This window comes from Cloeon dipterum, chromosome 4, assembly GCF_949628265.1.
Source record: "Cloeon dipterum chromosome 4, ieCloDipt1.1, whole genome shotgun sequence".
NCBI classification, from domain to species: domain Eukaryota; kingdom Metazoa; phylum Arthropoda; class Insecta; order Ephemeroptera; family Baetidae; genus Cloeon; species Cloeon dipterum.
Genome location: NC_088789.1, coordinates 6,575,393 through 6,588,210, shown reverse-complemented (window position 1 = coordinate 6,588,210; position 12,818 = coordinate 6,575,393). Strand labels below are relative to the sequence as shown.

At 42.8% G+C, this 12,818-nt stretch overlaps 3 protein-coding genes across 3 annotated transcripts; 2 read left to right on the top strand and 1 right to left on the bottom strand.

The window, feature by feature from the left end:
- Nucleotides 1–109: 109 nt before the first annotated feature.
- Nucleotides 110–2,507, top strand: LOC135943006 (mucin-2-like). Its single transcript, XM_065489393.1, has 3 exons — nucleotides 110–313; nucleotides 374–416; nucleotides 470–2,507. Exons 1-3 carry the CDS (start codon nucleotides 275–277, stop codon nucleotides 2,203–2,205), a joined length of 1,818 nt encoding a protein of 605 aa, XP_065345465.1. The 5' UTR covers nucleotides 110–274; the 3' UTR covers nucleotides 2,206–2,507.
- A 59-nt stretch (nucleotides 2,508–2,566) lies between these two features.
- Nucleotides 2,567–12,152, bottom strand: LOC135942351 (uncharacterized). The gene is made up of 23 exons (XM_065488421.1): nucleotides 11,868–12,152; nucleotides 11,483–11,571; nucleotides 11,290–11,427; nucleotides 11,040–11,233; nucleotides 10,806–10,955; nucleotides 10,639–10,747; nucleotides 10,397–10,585; nucleotides 10,187–10,345; nucleotides 9,824–10,061; nucleotides 9,387–9,541; nucleotides 8,948–9,121; nucleotides 8,656–8,797; nucleotides 8,428–8,603; nucleotides 8,174–8,373; nucleotides 4,646–4,802; nucleotides 4,403–4,591; nucleotides 4,172–4,348; nucleotides 3,937–4,107; nucleotides 3,749–3,883; nucleotides 3,567–3,698; nucleotides 3,085–3,244; nucleotides 2,921–3,015; nucleotides 2,567–2,859 (listed from the first exon to the last, which is right to left on the bottom strand). Exons 1-23 carry the CDS (start codon nucleotides 11,920–11,922, stop codon nucleotides 2,569–2,571), a joined length of 3,675 nt encoding a protein of 1,224 aa, XP_065344493.1. The 5' UTR covers nucleotides 11,923–12,152; the 3' UTR covers nucleotides 2,567–2,568.
- On the top strand, nucleotides 5,501–8,164 carry LOC135943007 (uncharacterized protein DDB_G0290685-like). The gene is made up of 5 exons (XM_065489394.1): nucleotides 5,501–5,620; nucleotides 5,677–5,725; nucleotides 5,779–6,152; nucleotides 6,223–6,907; nucleotides 7,463–8,164. Exons 1-5 carry the CDS (start codon nucleotides 5,558–5,560, stop codon nucleotides 8,020–8,022), a joined length of 1,731 nt encoding a protein of 576 aa, XP_065345466.1. The 5' UTR covers nucleotides 5,501–5,557; the 3' UTR covers nucleotides 8,023–8,164.
- Nucleotides 12,153–12,818: the final 666 nt, after the last annotated feature.

Here is a 12,818-nt window from a genome sequence, read left to right as displayed (position 1 = left end):
TCTCTTATCTCACTCCTTTCTTTGTGTGGTGATCGTCAGCAAGAAGTGAGTCGCCTATATCTGGAGCCACTTTCATGTTGAAAGTTTAAGTGCCGATCACAACAAGCGCAGTTTAAACTGCGCTGCCGTCAAATGAGCACGATTGTTCGCGACGGAAGCTGTGTGCGTCCTTGGCAGAGTTTGCAGCAGGCAGCGCGCTCCCTTTGGGCCTGTCCCGAGCGCAGTATAACCCACACGTCGTGCGAGCTACAATGGACGCCAACGAGAGCGAAACATGAAATTGCAATTCTGTTCCATCTCGAAATGGATTCTCGTAAGTGCTGAGAACGATCGATTTTTGCGTCCGTCTCGAGTTAATTTTCGCAAGCCGCAGGTGTGCCTGATTGCCTTCGCGACAGACGTGGCCGCGCCTGCCGGTGAAGAATTAACTTTCACATTAAAGCAAAATTTAATTTTTCCCTTTCCGCAGAATCACGATGCACGGATTGTGCCTCCGAGGATCAGATAGAGCGCGGCTTTATTAAAAATGAGAGGGGCGTGGGAGGAATTTTAAGTTTGGCAGATCAAAGGGAATATGTGAGAGCGGGGGTAGGCCGCCGCGAGAAACCCAAAAGGGCAGAGCACGAGTCATTAAGCTTTAACTTGGGATCAAGTGGTGAATCCAGCGCAAAGTTTTTGCTCGCTGACAACGACAAAGACGAAAGGAGGGCGCGCGGAAGAAAGAGAAAAAGTGGCGGCCCTAATGAATTCCGCGGATCGGCGAACAATTTTGCTGAAGATGATGGCGATGAAAGAATCGAGCGGCCGAGATGGAGGAAACGAAGCAAGCGCGCCGTCACAAAAGGAACTCAGACAAACGGGAAACTGATTAGGACGGCAAAGCAGAACATTCGAATGCGAGCGGTGAACGTGCAAAAGAAGGGCAACAACAAGGGTAAGAGGGTCGGCATGAGCTTGCAGCAGAAATCGGGCAAAAATAATTATTGGAACAGACTCCAAGCGGCGAAGACGGTTCCAAAAAGGAGGAATAACCAGAACGGCGGGCAGGCCGCATACCCCGACTACCCCGTCTACGGCAACCGACCACCCCAAGGCCAGGACTACCCCGCCGTTCCTCAGTATGGCAATCCGAGCGTGGGCGGAAACCCCAACTTAAATTACCCCACCGTGCCGAGAAACGACCTGACGACGATGCTGTTCACTTTCAATAATGGCAGGAGACCCCAATCAACGCCCTCGTGGCAGCCACCCGCTTACGGTGTGCAAACGATGACACCGCCGCCTTTTTACCCTGGCTCATTAGATCCGGGTGGCATGAACGGAGATGGCGGTGCTAGACCTCCCCGCAGGCGATACACTAACGGGCCGAGGCGCAACAACGGTACCAAGGTCAACCGTTTCCGAAAGCGATTCCAGTACGTGCAACTCAACAGCCCAGACGAAATTCTGGTTGCCTGGCCCTTCTCCAGACCAAACAACGTCGTAACAGTGCTGATGACGGCGATGACCTCAGCCATGCCGCGCAACACAAACACCGCGCCGAAAGTCAACGGCAAGGTGAAAAAGCCGAGCACCAAGAAGCCGCCCGCGACCAAAGCGACTAAAGCCACGACAACTCGACCGGCACCAACATCGCCGACGACGCCGACCACAACCACGACGACAACCGAGATGGTTTTCACTGAGGAGACAATCAACGGCAGCACGGCGGGGATGGCCATTGACATAAACAAGTTTGAGGCTCCGTCTGACCAGCCGATGACCATGGGCTTCAACATTGATGAGGAGTTCACTGGTGTGATCTTGACGGAAGGGAACACTGGTTCCAGGAGGGGCAAGACGGCCGACGACGCCAGCAAGTTCGAGCTGATGCAGGGCGTGCTGCAGGGCTTGATAATCACGTCGCCGCCACCCGCCATTTCGGATCTGGAAGACACCCTCAAAGACATCATGAGCGCCAACAAGGACGTGTTGGCCAAGGAAACAACCAGGCCGACAACCACGACCATGCCGACCACCACCATCCCACCAACACTCGCTGCTGCCAATGCCACTGGCTTGTTTAATTCGGCTGCTGTACCTGGCAACGTTACTGGGGCGATGGAGAGTACACTCCCTGCCAGCACCACAGTTCAGTCGACCACTCCCGGAGGCACGAGGCCCATGATGGAGGTTACGAGCACGACGGAAGCCGGAATTTTTTGATGTGGCTAGCACCATAAAATTGGGATAATCAAGGAAAATAATTTTATTTTTTCACTTACATTATAATTTAAAATTTTTATTTTATTCATTCTAATGTGTAGACTTCTACAGCATTCTTTCTTAACATAAAATTATGGGCACAAATCCTTAAAATTTTTGGATTGAAGATCTATAGCGAATATAAAAGTATAGTTTATATAAGAGCATGGACTGGGAAATTTCTTGCACGTGTTATTTTTGTTAGACTATCTTCATGTCCTGTACGTTACACCAAATAAGCAATAAAAATTTTATAAATTATATACCAACTATGAAACCAATGTTATACAATACCTACATATAAATGCTACATTTGATAAAAACTCAGAAGAAACTACTCTTGAAGAAAATTGATTTAACAAAAAGAGCAGCAAATTGAAACGGCAGTAGTTTAATATTTAGAATTTTAAGAGCACCCGCCGATTGCCGCATTTCATCGCCGTGCAGTTCCACTGATATTTTATTAGCAGATGACAGCAACGCACGGGCTGTGGAGCTAACAAGTAATTTTTTAACGATTGCCCTCTGTTTTTCGGATATTTCCATAAATCTGTTTGAAAAGATGGCTTCAAGGGTTACCAGTGAGAGTTGACTCAAATGTTTTTCCTTTAAGCTCTGCAAAAATAGAAAGTGTGAGATTTAATTTTTTATATAGAACATTGCCAGCAACTTTTACCCTCAAAGAGTCTATACACAAGCACATCACTGCCTTTTGATGTAATCCTTTTAAGCTGCCAGCAGTCATCTCTTCCATTTGCTGTGGATTCAAGCCTGAAAAGACAGCAAAATGTTTTAACTTGACTATATATGTTTCCTTTCTGAAATGCGTGAAATTTTCACCTGCCATGACGCCTCCCATGAGGTACACAAGATCCGCGTCCCAGTCTGCAAGAGCCCCAAAAACATCATTCCTCGCACCAAATGCGATTGCCTGCCTTAGGCACTGCAAGGGTGGGCAGCGAGAGCTTCTGGTGATGACACTTGAAAACGCGGGGTAGACCTAAACACACATTCAAAACTTAAATTATTTTATATATGATGGTAAATGAATAACAAGTTAATTTTAGAGTTATTTAATTAAACTCGATAAGTGTCGGTGGACAAATCAATAACTATAAATACAACAATGAGGATCTAAAATAGGGCGAACTGGATTCGCTGAAACTGAATGAGTTATTGCATTAAATAATAACTCTGAAATGAACGAGGATGAAATCCAATTATTCATTTACCATTAAAAAATTCAGCAAACCTCGAGTGAAAATATTTGTACTCTAGTTATAAAAATTTTCTCATTTAAAAATTCAGTTAATGAAATTCACCTGCAGGAAAGTGCTTGAGGTCATCAAGTCCCAAACCACTCTTCCGCACAATAATCGACCCATGTTACCTGCGAGTAGTGGGGTCAAATCATGATCGTTTGCCTCGAGAACAAGCTGAGCAGTCTCATCAAGCTAAATGAGGAGAGATAATATTAAAAAAATAATTGATAAGTAGAAGTTACTAATTCCCAAAGCTGCAAGTGTTTTCCAATGCTGTTAACAACATCCAAATCGGACAGGTTTGACGCTCTGATAGTTTCAATACTAACTTGTGAGGCCAAGTTGCCAATATCCCTCACATCTACTGAGATGTTATTCTGGAAATTTTAAACATATTGCATTTATTTCCAACTGTAACATATTTTCTTACGTTTACGATTACATCCCAAACTTGTCTAACGATCAAAGCTGATACATCAAAAGTGCCCAGGTAAGGAAGGCAATCGTGAAACTCTCCGCTGGTGTCTAGCGCTTCTAAATGCGCTTTGCTAATTATGGAGGTTGCCGCATACTTTGCCATTTTTAAAGCACCACAGTATAGCTTGAAATGATAAAATGTACAGTTCTGAATGCCTGTTGTTGAGATAATTAAACCATTTAGTCACCTTTTCTTCCTTAAATACTTTGTTTTTAATTTTATCTTGCAATACCTCTCTTTGAATAGAACTATTTGGGCCGTATTTTGCTCGTGCAAATTTGAACATTGGATGGTTGAAAATTCTAGATGCCTGACTAATTGCAGAAATGTTTAGCTCTCTTTTTTCTTTTGGATGAAATGAGATCTGTGAACACATATTCGTTTAATGTTTAGCAAATTGCGCTAATTTGCATTTCACCGATTTTTTAGTTGATGCAACATTTGAATGAGCCCTTTCGTGAGATTCATCTCTCAATTTCTTCTTTCCCACGTTGGTCAACACCTTGGCCGCTAGTTCATTGGATGCCTTGAGAGTAAATTCCAATAGAGAATTTACGGCAATTTTGAAGCTTGCCGCTTCCTCCGTGCCGAGGTATCTTTCGCACAGCTAGCAAGATTGCGCTATCGCATTTAACTTTAAAAATAATGCGACTATCCCTACCTTGATAAAGTCAGGAGTGTATCCTAAATTGGCATCAAGTTGGTCCGCAACAGTCTCAATCGCTACTGGGTTGATGTGCGTTAGCTTTGACGCTGGAACCGCAATAAGGAGACCACCTAGCATGGCAACGGTTCCGGCTGACCATTCAGATAGAGAGCTGAAATTTTTCATCAAAAACAATATAGGTTTAAATATGTCATTATTTCAAATCATTTCATGAAAAATTAATTTCAATTTTCCCTTAAATTTAAAATATAGAAATTGAAAACAAGAAATAATGTTGAATATTCTTCAAACTCAATTGAATTATTAATTATTTATCTGATGTTACAAGTATAAAGCAATTAAAGAGAATCTGGAAATTGAGTTGGTAAAATAAATGATTTGAAGTACATTTGGGCTACACCCAACAATTCATCACAGTATATTTTTAAGTGACAAAAGTAACTGCCCCATATATTTCATCGATTGCGGTGAGGGCGAACGCAAGCACACCAAGGAGACACCAGCAATCCGATAAAAAAAGACGTCAACAGTGGTGAATACGATTAAAAGCTTGTTAAAACCAACACAAATTAACTTTAATCCTGAGGACTTTGCGAGAAAACTTTGGTTGAAATTATCATAAATAATTATAACATATCCAAACATGATTATTTACAAATATCTGCGCTAATAATTGCGTAATTTGGGGGAAATTAAAAGCCTTGTGCGGAATTTTTATTGAAAATCTGCTATGATTTTACAAAATCAAATTGACAACTTATGACCAATGGCGATCATGGCTGTGGACGTTTTTGACACAGTTAAAAACGACCTTGCACGCGCACGCATCCGCTCGGAATGATGCCACAGGATCGTCAGTTTGTGGAGTGTCGATATCAGCAAACGCCACAAAATGTGAAAGAGAAAATGCAAAAATGTGAGACGCAGGCAATTCTGTACGGATTAATCTTAATATTAATTCTACAAAATGTGAGCAGTAAAATATAAGATTATAATTTCAATATTCTAGTAACTGGAATTTACAGATGGCAATCGAGGCTGCAGATAAAGATGCCACTTTAACTGATACAACAGGTTTGATCTTGACTTAAAACGAGACACGCAACAAATAAGAACGCCTATTTCAGTCGAAAATCTTTACAAACAATACTGCAGCGGCAAACGTCCAATCTGGAATAACTGCTCACAAATAAAACCAAAATCTCTTGCCAAAGTGGGCAAAAATAATGTCGTGGCTTTCAACCAGAGGAATAATAAAAGGCAAAAAAGCGGTGTCGCAAAAATGACGACTACCAGTTTGAGAAAAAGGACGGTAGTATCAAAAAAGGTGCGCCAGCAGCAAAGGAGGCGCCGCACCACCATGAGCCAGAACCAGTTCGGCAACGGCGGAGGACGCTTGCGGGGACCAACGACAGCGAATGTTCCCATAGGAGGTGGGATGCGGCGACGACGCACGAGTGCAGTATGGAACATGATTTCAAGCACGTCGTCCTATTATCAGGTAAATCAAAAATTTTGACTTCAAATTTAGATCAAATTGCAATAATTTTTTTGCATGCAAACCATAATAGACGACACCAACACCACCAAAAACGCAGCAAGTGACCTTCGCAGCTAAAACCACCTTTAATTTGATCTTCAAAAAACCGCTGAGAACGCCAAAGATGAAACGGACGCAATGGAACAAAATCATTAACAATGTTGCCGACAAGCATGGCGGTGGCAGCGACAATCAGGATGAAACTACTAACGACGGAAGGGATACTGAATCAACACCTTCAAACCGCGAAGACGTTGAAGTCGATGTCACGAGCAGCTCCACTGAGCCGGATAAAGGGGGATCGTCGGGCATCAACTTCTCGGACGAGGATGCACTATCTGGGGTGAGCAACATTTTGGAGTTTTACGGGGTGGAAGCGCTGGTCAACATTACAATGGTAGCTAATTCTGCTGGGGCGAGTACCGCGGCCGAAGCGACCATGAGCGAGGACGCCAAAATGAGGCAGCAAGAAGATACGACAAAGTCGTCCAACGACGGCGAAGAAAGCACCAACAGCAGAAAGAGTTCGGGGGGTAATCCGGCAGCTGAAGAGCAATCCGACGATGATGAAGAGTACAGTGAAGATGGAGGAGATGATGAAGAGTACAGTGAAGACGGAGAAGGTGATTACAAAGGAGGGAAAGGAGAAGGACCGCCACCATCAAGTAACAAAGGCTCTTCCAATGCAGATGGTGAACAGAGAGAAAAGGTAGATGGTAAGACTTAAAAAAATTTCTATCTTGGCATTAAATTGATTACATCAGAAATCTTGCCACACTCTTTAATAAAGAATGATTTAAGATCTAGGCAATCTGTGCAACACAAAAGTCAATCAGGTTGCATACTTCATAATTAGAGGTCTCAGCCGCGAGATTTAAGGTGGCGGCTGGCGGGACCGGCTTAGCCAAATTTTTTGCCTGGCAGTGGCGGCTGGCCATTTTCACCGGTGGCTGGCGGCTGGCACAGCTGAAAATATTTTAAACGTTAAGTTTGATATTGCTTAACGACCCGAAGGGCCGGAAGATATTTGTTTCTCCTGCACTTTTTAATATTTGACCCTTTTTACCCGGCGGCTGGCGCAGCTTAGCCAGATTCACGATGGCTCGTGGCTGCACTCGTGATCCAAAATTTGCCGGCTGGCGCAGCAGAGCGCGGCTGGCTGAGACCTTTATTCAGAATCGTTAAAATAATATAAAATATTCACAATTAAATATCGAGTAATTTAACGTGAGCACTTGTGGCTTGTGGTATAAACTGTAATTATTTTGCAGTAACAACTGAACGACAAAATAATGACGATGGCGTCGCATTAACCACACTAAAAACTACAATGTTGCCATCGAGCAAACGCAGCGATGCGGAAATGGAAACAGCACCAAAAACTACTACCATTAGAGTTACAGACCCACAAGATGAGCCTAGTGAAATTCCCAAGACGACAGAAACCCTCCCAACAACGAATCGAATGCCTGACGCAGGAAGTGAGGCACAAATTGAAAGTACTAATCAGAAGCAAGCGACAAGTGCTGTTGCAAAAGACGATGAAACTACTAGAAGTCCATCCAATGCAGCACAGGCAGAAGAAGAAAATGAAAAGCAGGTGAAGACCACCCCTGAAAATGTATCAAGCTCGCTTGAAGGAAGTACAACCTCAGCTGAAAAGTCGTCGGGCTCAGAGGAAAATAATGGAAGGGAGGTCACAACCGATTTGGCGTCAGGTGGTACATCTGCTTCCCAAGATGAAGAATCAAACACAGCAGATGATGAGGAAGACGGTGAAGAAGACACTGGGGGCAATGAAGAAGACACTGGGGACGATGAAGGGGATTAATTTGGCTCATCCAACTTGATCTAGCAACATTTCATTCGCAAATTCAAATTAATGGTTTTAATATTTAAGAAAAAAATGATAGAGCCGATTAAATTCTTCAATTATTCATGGTCAGATTAAATAAATAAATTTTCACACGATATTTACTCACCCATATGTAGAAACTATTATCCTGTACCAAAAAGAAGATCTTAAAGTGGAGCTCACGCAAAGCGCAGTGTCTGTTCTCCTGTCTCTTGCCTCGAGCCACAATTCGAAGGCCCGAGGAGCAAAATTTCTTTGTTTGGCATCAGTGAAAGGGAGGAACTGGAAAAGGTTTCCGACGCAATCAAGCGTCGAAAGGGCCAGCTTCTATAATAATTATTCAAATAGCATTCGAAGTGAAAATAGCCCGAGTAATCTTACTTGATCGCCCTCCAGCAGAAGAGCAATTTGCGAGAGCAGTAGCCTGGAAATAGAGCCAGGTGCAATAAAGACTTCTAGCAGCTCGATCACAGATAAGCTACCAATGGCCTCAACTATTGGAGCCCAATTTTTTGTCTTCTGTATCGCCAGAGGGTGTAGTTGAGCAAATGGGATACCTTTATGAAAGAGCATCATACATGAGTTAAAAAAATAAAACAGCGAATTTACCTCCTACGGACATGATTTCAGCCTTGTACAGAGTATCCAATAAATTTTCATTTTTCCCATTCAGAATTTCCGTTCGATATTTGAGATAAGACAACATTGGCAGAAGAGCGCAATTTTTCAGATTTTCAGGATATTTTTGCTTCTGGAAGAATTTTGAACAGAAGAAAAAGCAGCTCAATATTTGAAATATCCACACATTAATTGCATCATCCATTTATTTTAGATTTCTAAACTAAAGAAACTCGGGAGTTATATTAGATTTGAAATAGCTAATGACCAAAATTCAACTAACGGTGCTCTGCACATGCTGGCCGAGGACCGTCATAATGGGAACGCCATAGTTTGGTCCCAGATCTGCCAAATCATCGCACGTCAGCCCCATCATCAATTTGGGGTTGGACATCAAGTAAGTCGTCCAATCGGCCAGCGTGGAATTGGCACGAATGCGATGCGCCACCATTTGAAGCTGCAAAACACACACGCAATAATTGCTTTTGTGGCTGAACCTCTCAACTTTCAGGGCTTTGCAGGACGAATGAATGAATCAGACTTGGCACGGCATTGAGACTGCCAGTGTGTTTTATTCAACCAATTTGGCTTCACCGAAACCCCGGCAGCGAGATTTCATTTTCTCCGCTGGTTTCCTGTGTGTGGTGCAGAGTCAATATTCACTCAGCGCGCGCTGGTTGCAGCCTCACAAACTGCCCTCTGAGTGATGTGGGCATACTCACAAAATTTGCAGGCCAGCCACTGTCGTGCTTGCTCGCCTTGATCAACTCGGCCAACTGCCAGGCGATGGGTCGCACGTCAGCAAACGAGATAAATAAAGCAAATCTCTCCGGTCCCTGCTCTCCATCCAGCATCGATTCCATTACCCACTTCTGACCTGAAATGATTTTTAACTTCGCGTTAAAGGAATATCAGGACTTCACGTTTTAATCAATATTTTTGTTTTATTATAGAGATAAGAACAAATTAGTCTTTATAATTAATGATTTACAATTAATGACAATTTTAATATTTTAAATGTAGTCGCTTTTATCCAAGGACTGGCTAAATTTTTGTGCTAAAAATATATTCTTCAAGGGCTCACGCGTATTATACCTTCAGCATGCGTTTTAATTTAAATATTTTCAATGTTTTCCAAAAATCATGTAACTGTACGCACCAATTTGATGATGAACTCGATTGTAAATTGTGTAGAGCAGTGCGCTGTCTGCAGGAAGATTGGACAACAAGTGGGCGCAAGTGTTTTGCGGCAAAACACCTGCCTCCGTGATTCTCGCAGTTGAAAGAGCTAGCAACAAGTTGTCGTGTAGATCAAGAGCGTTTTCCAAAGTTAGCGACGATGCCAATATTCTAGCTTGGCGGCCGTCCAATTCGCACGAATCTATTGAAGTCAACAGCTGAAGAGTAAATTATTTTTACCATCTTTTAATGCGATTTTAAATCAACATTAGTTTAATATTCACTTAAAAAGCCTTGTTTTGATAACTTTTACAATTGCAATATAAAGATAAAGCTTGTGTACTGAATTTTCTTCATCCCGTGGTAAGCTTTCGATTTCTCGAGCGAGTCCACGCAAATTGGAGCTGGGCACAGCGTAAATCCATTTTCCAAGAGTGCTCACAGTGTGCACACTCAAGTGGCCAAAATCTCTGTTGGCCTTCTCCACCAGCAGATAGGCCAGCTGAATACAAATTTTGTGAATAAAAACATCTTATGTAATTTGCCCCCGTACCTGTGCAGCTGAGGCCCACGAGACATCTTTTCCTATTGTTAAATTGTTTGTCACAATTTCACTGTTAGAATTTTTCTCAAGAGAAACGATTTGTGTAGGTGTCAATTTTGGCAAAATTTTTTGCGTAAACTGTACTGATGGCATTGCAGAAAATTCGTTGCGGAAAGACGAAGAAAATACTGCTCTTGCCTATAAATTTATATTTTTAGAAGAGTAACATTTAGAAAAATAAACAGGTTCACCTGCAGAGGATCCAGTGGTAAATTTAAAATACTACTTTGCAAATAGGCTGTCTTCAGTTTGATTTTTTCCATCTCGTTCGGCGTGCTCCCTGTCAAGATGAATTCGATGCTGGAGCAAAACATATTGGTATTTCATAGATATATTTTGAAAAAGGAAATAAAATTACAATTGCAATCTATGAGCGTCAAACTGGTTCAGAGGAGTCGGATCAGCAGAATGCAGCATAGCAACCCATAATCTTTTAACAGAAGCGCGTTTCCTTGCCCACTCTTCAGACCTGGAGGTTGGCCAAGTCCAACCCTCTAGGTGAAATAAACTGCGGAAAGAAAACACTTTAAATTAGAGGAGAGGCCGCTATAGTGTATTAATTTTCATTAATAAATATCTTGAAAACGCTTACAACTTTTGCTTTTGTTTCATTTCCATGGAAAACAGGAAGGATCGCGGCAAATATGCCAGTACGGGACTGCCGATGTCGAGCACTTTGCGGAACATCTCATACTTCCATTGATTTTCATGGTCAGGGTACCAAACCGACAATGCATGTGCCAAAACGTCCTGTACCATCTCTGGCAGGTCCCTGTTTCCCTGCAACTGTTTTTTTTCATATAGTAAGACGAACTTGTTCAGATTTTTTTTTAATAGATTACCGATTTTAGGAATTCATTTTGCTGGCGCTTTTTGGTGCAAGCTAAAATCGTCTTCTCAAAAAGGGCTGCGTTTTTCCCCGAATTGACCAGCGCCAAATTCGCTAGTTGAGATCCGCATAAATTCGACAACTTTTTTGGCTGTTGAAAAAATATAGTTGGGTTTTGGAAAATCTTAAGGCCACAGAGCGCTCACCCGAATTATGTAAACGTCAAAAATGGTCAGATTTTCGACTTCCTTGGATTTTATGAAGCCCACCTCCGTCTCATTTTTGTTGGCGAAGCCTAAAATAAGCAGGAATAAAAGCGGTAATTATCTTGGTTATTTTTTCCAAATATCCACTGTATCAGAAATCAACTTAATATCAATAGAAATAATTTAGTTAAATTCACCAAACCTGGATGAAAAATAAAAAGTCATGCATTTTGGTCAAGGTGACATTGAAAACGGGTGATTAAATTTGCGCAGCTGGTTGCGGGCCTTTGATGTTGAGCTAAATACCCGATTTTTTTCGTGTTGGCACAGATTTGTGCTGGAAGAGTGAGGTAGCTAAATGATTTGTCACACAATATATACTCACAAAGAGCAGCAAAAACGACGACCAGAAAACATTGTTGATGCAACCGCACGCCCATTGCTGATAAAACTACGCGAACGAAAGAAAACTCGCTGATCAGATGCCCCGAGGGATTCTTATAGCGATGATCGTTTGATGTTGCTGTCCTGATAGCAAATGCAGCGACGGAGCTGACAGATCGGCAGCGCAGGCGAACAAATGCTAAGAAAATAAAACAAAGAGCAGGCGAGGGAAGAGGGTTGGAAAGCGGACGAAAACAATTAATGAATTCGAAAGGGAGAGAGGGAGGTTTGGATGCACGTGATCAAACTAAGGCTTGTCTACACAGTGCGCTGCACTGTTTGTTCGGGATTCGGGGGATGAAATGAAGCAATAATGGATCAAGGATAATATCAACTTTCATCGTCTGTGCTCCATTTATTTTTATGCTGAAGAGGCCAAGGATTTCTCAGCATTCATAATTACGGCTCGGGTCTGGTAGCGCGCGCCTTTTGACCTTAAATTCATTCATCCTGGCGGCAGGAGAGAGGAAATCCCTTTGCGAGTGGTGTGTGCGGCGCAGCATGGCCATCATTAGCGCGAAAGCTTCTGTAGCAGCACCCGTTGGGGACTGCTTCTTCACTATTCTGCTAATTTCGCTCCCACAGCAGAGAGCGAGCTAAGTGTTGAGAAACCTGCTTTTGCAGCAGCAGCAGGGACACAAAAAACGGAATCAAATCAAAAGCCGCATCATAAAATTCGGTAATAGGCATGTTATGCAGAAAAAATAGTCAATAAAAACGCGTTGTTGCACGGAGCATGATGTGCAAATTAAGCATGCAGGGATGGAGGGAGCTTGCTCGCTCAAGGGTAGGGGGTTGGTGACACACCGCGACTGCAGCCCACCGAGAGCCGAGCGCACAGCCTGTTGCCCGCTGCAAAGACCGGTGTGTGTGGTGCGTGTGCTGTGCGACA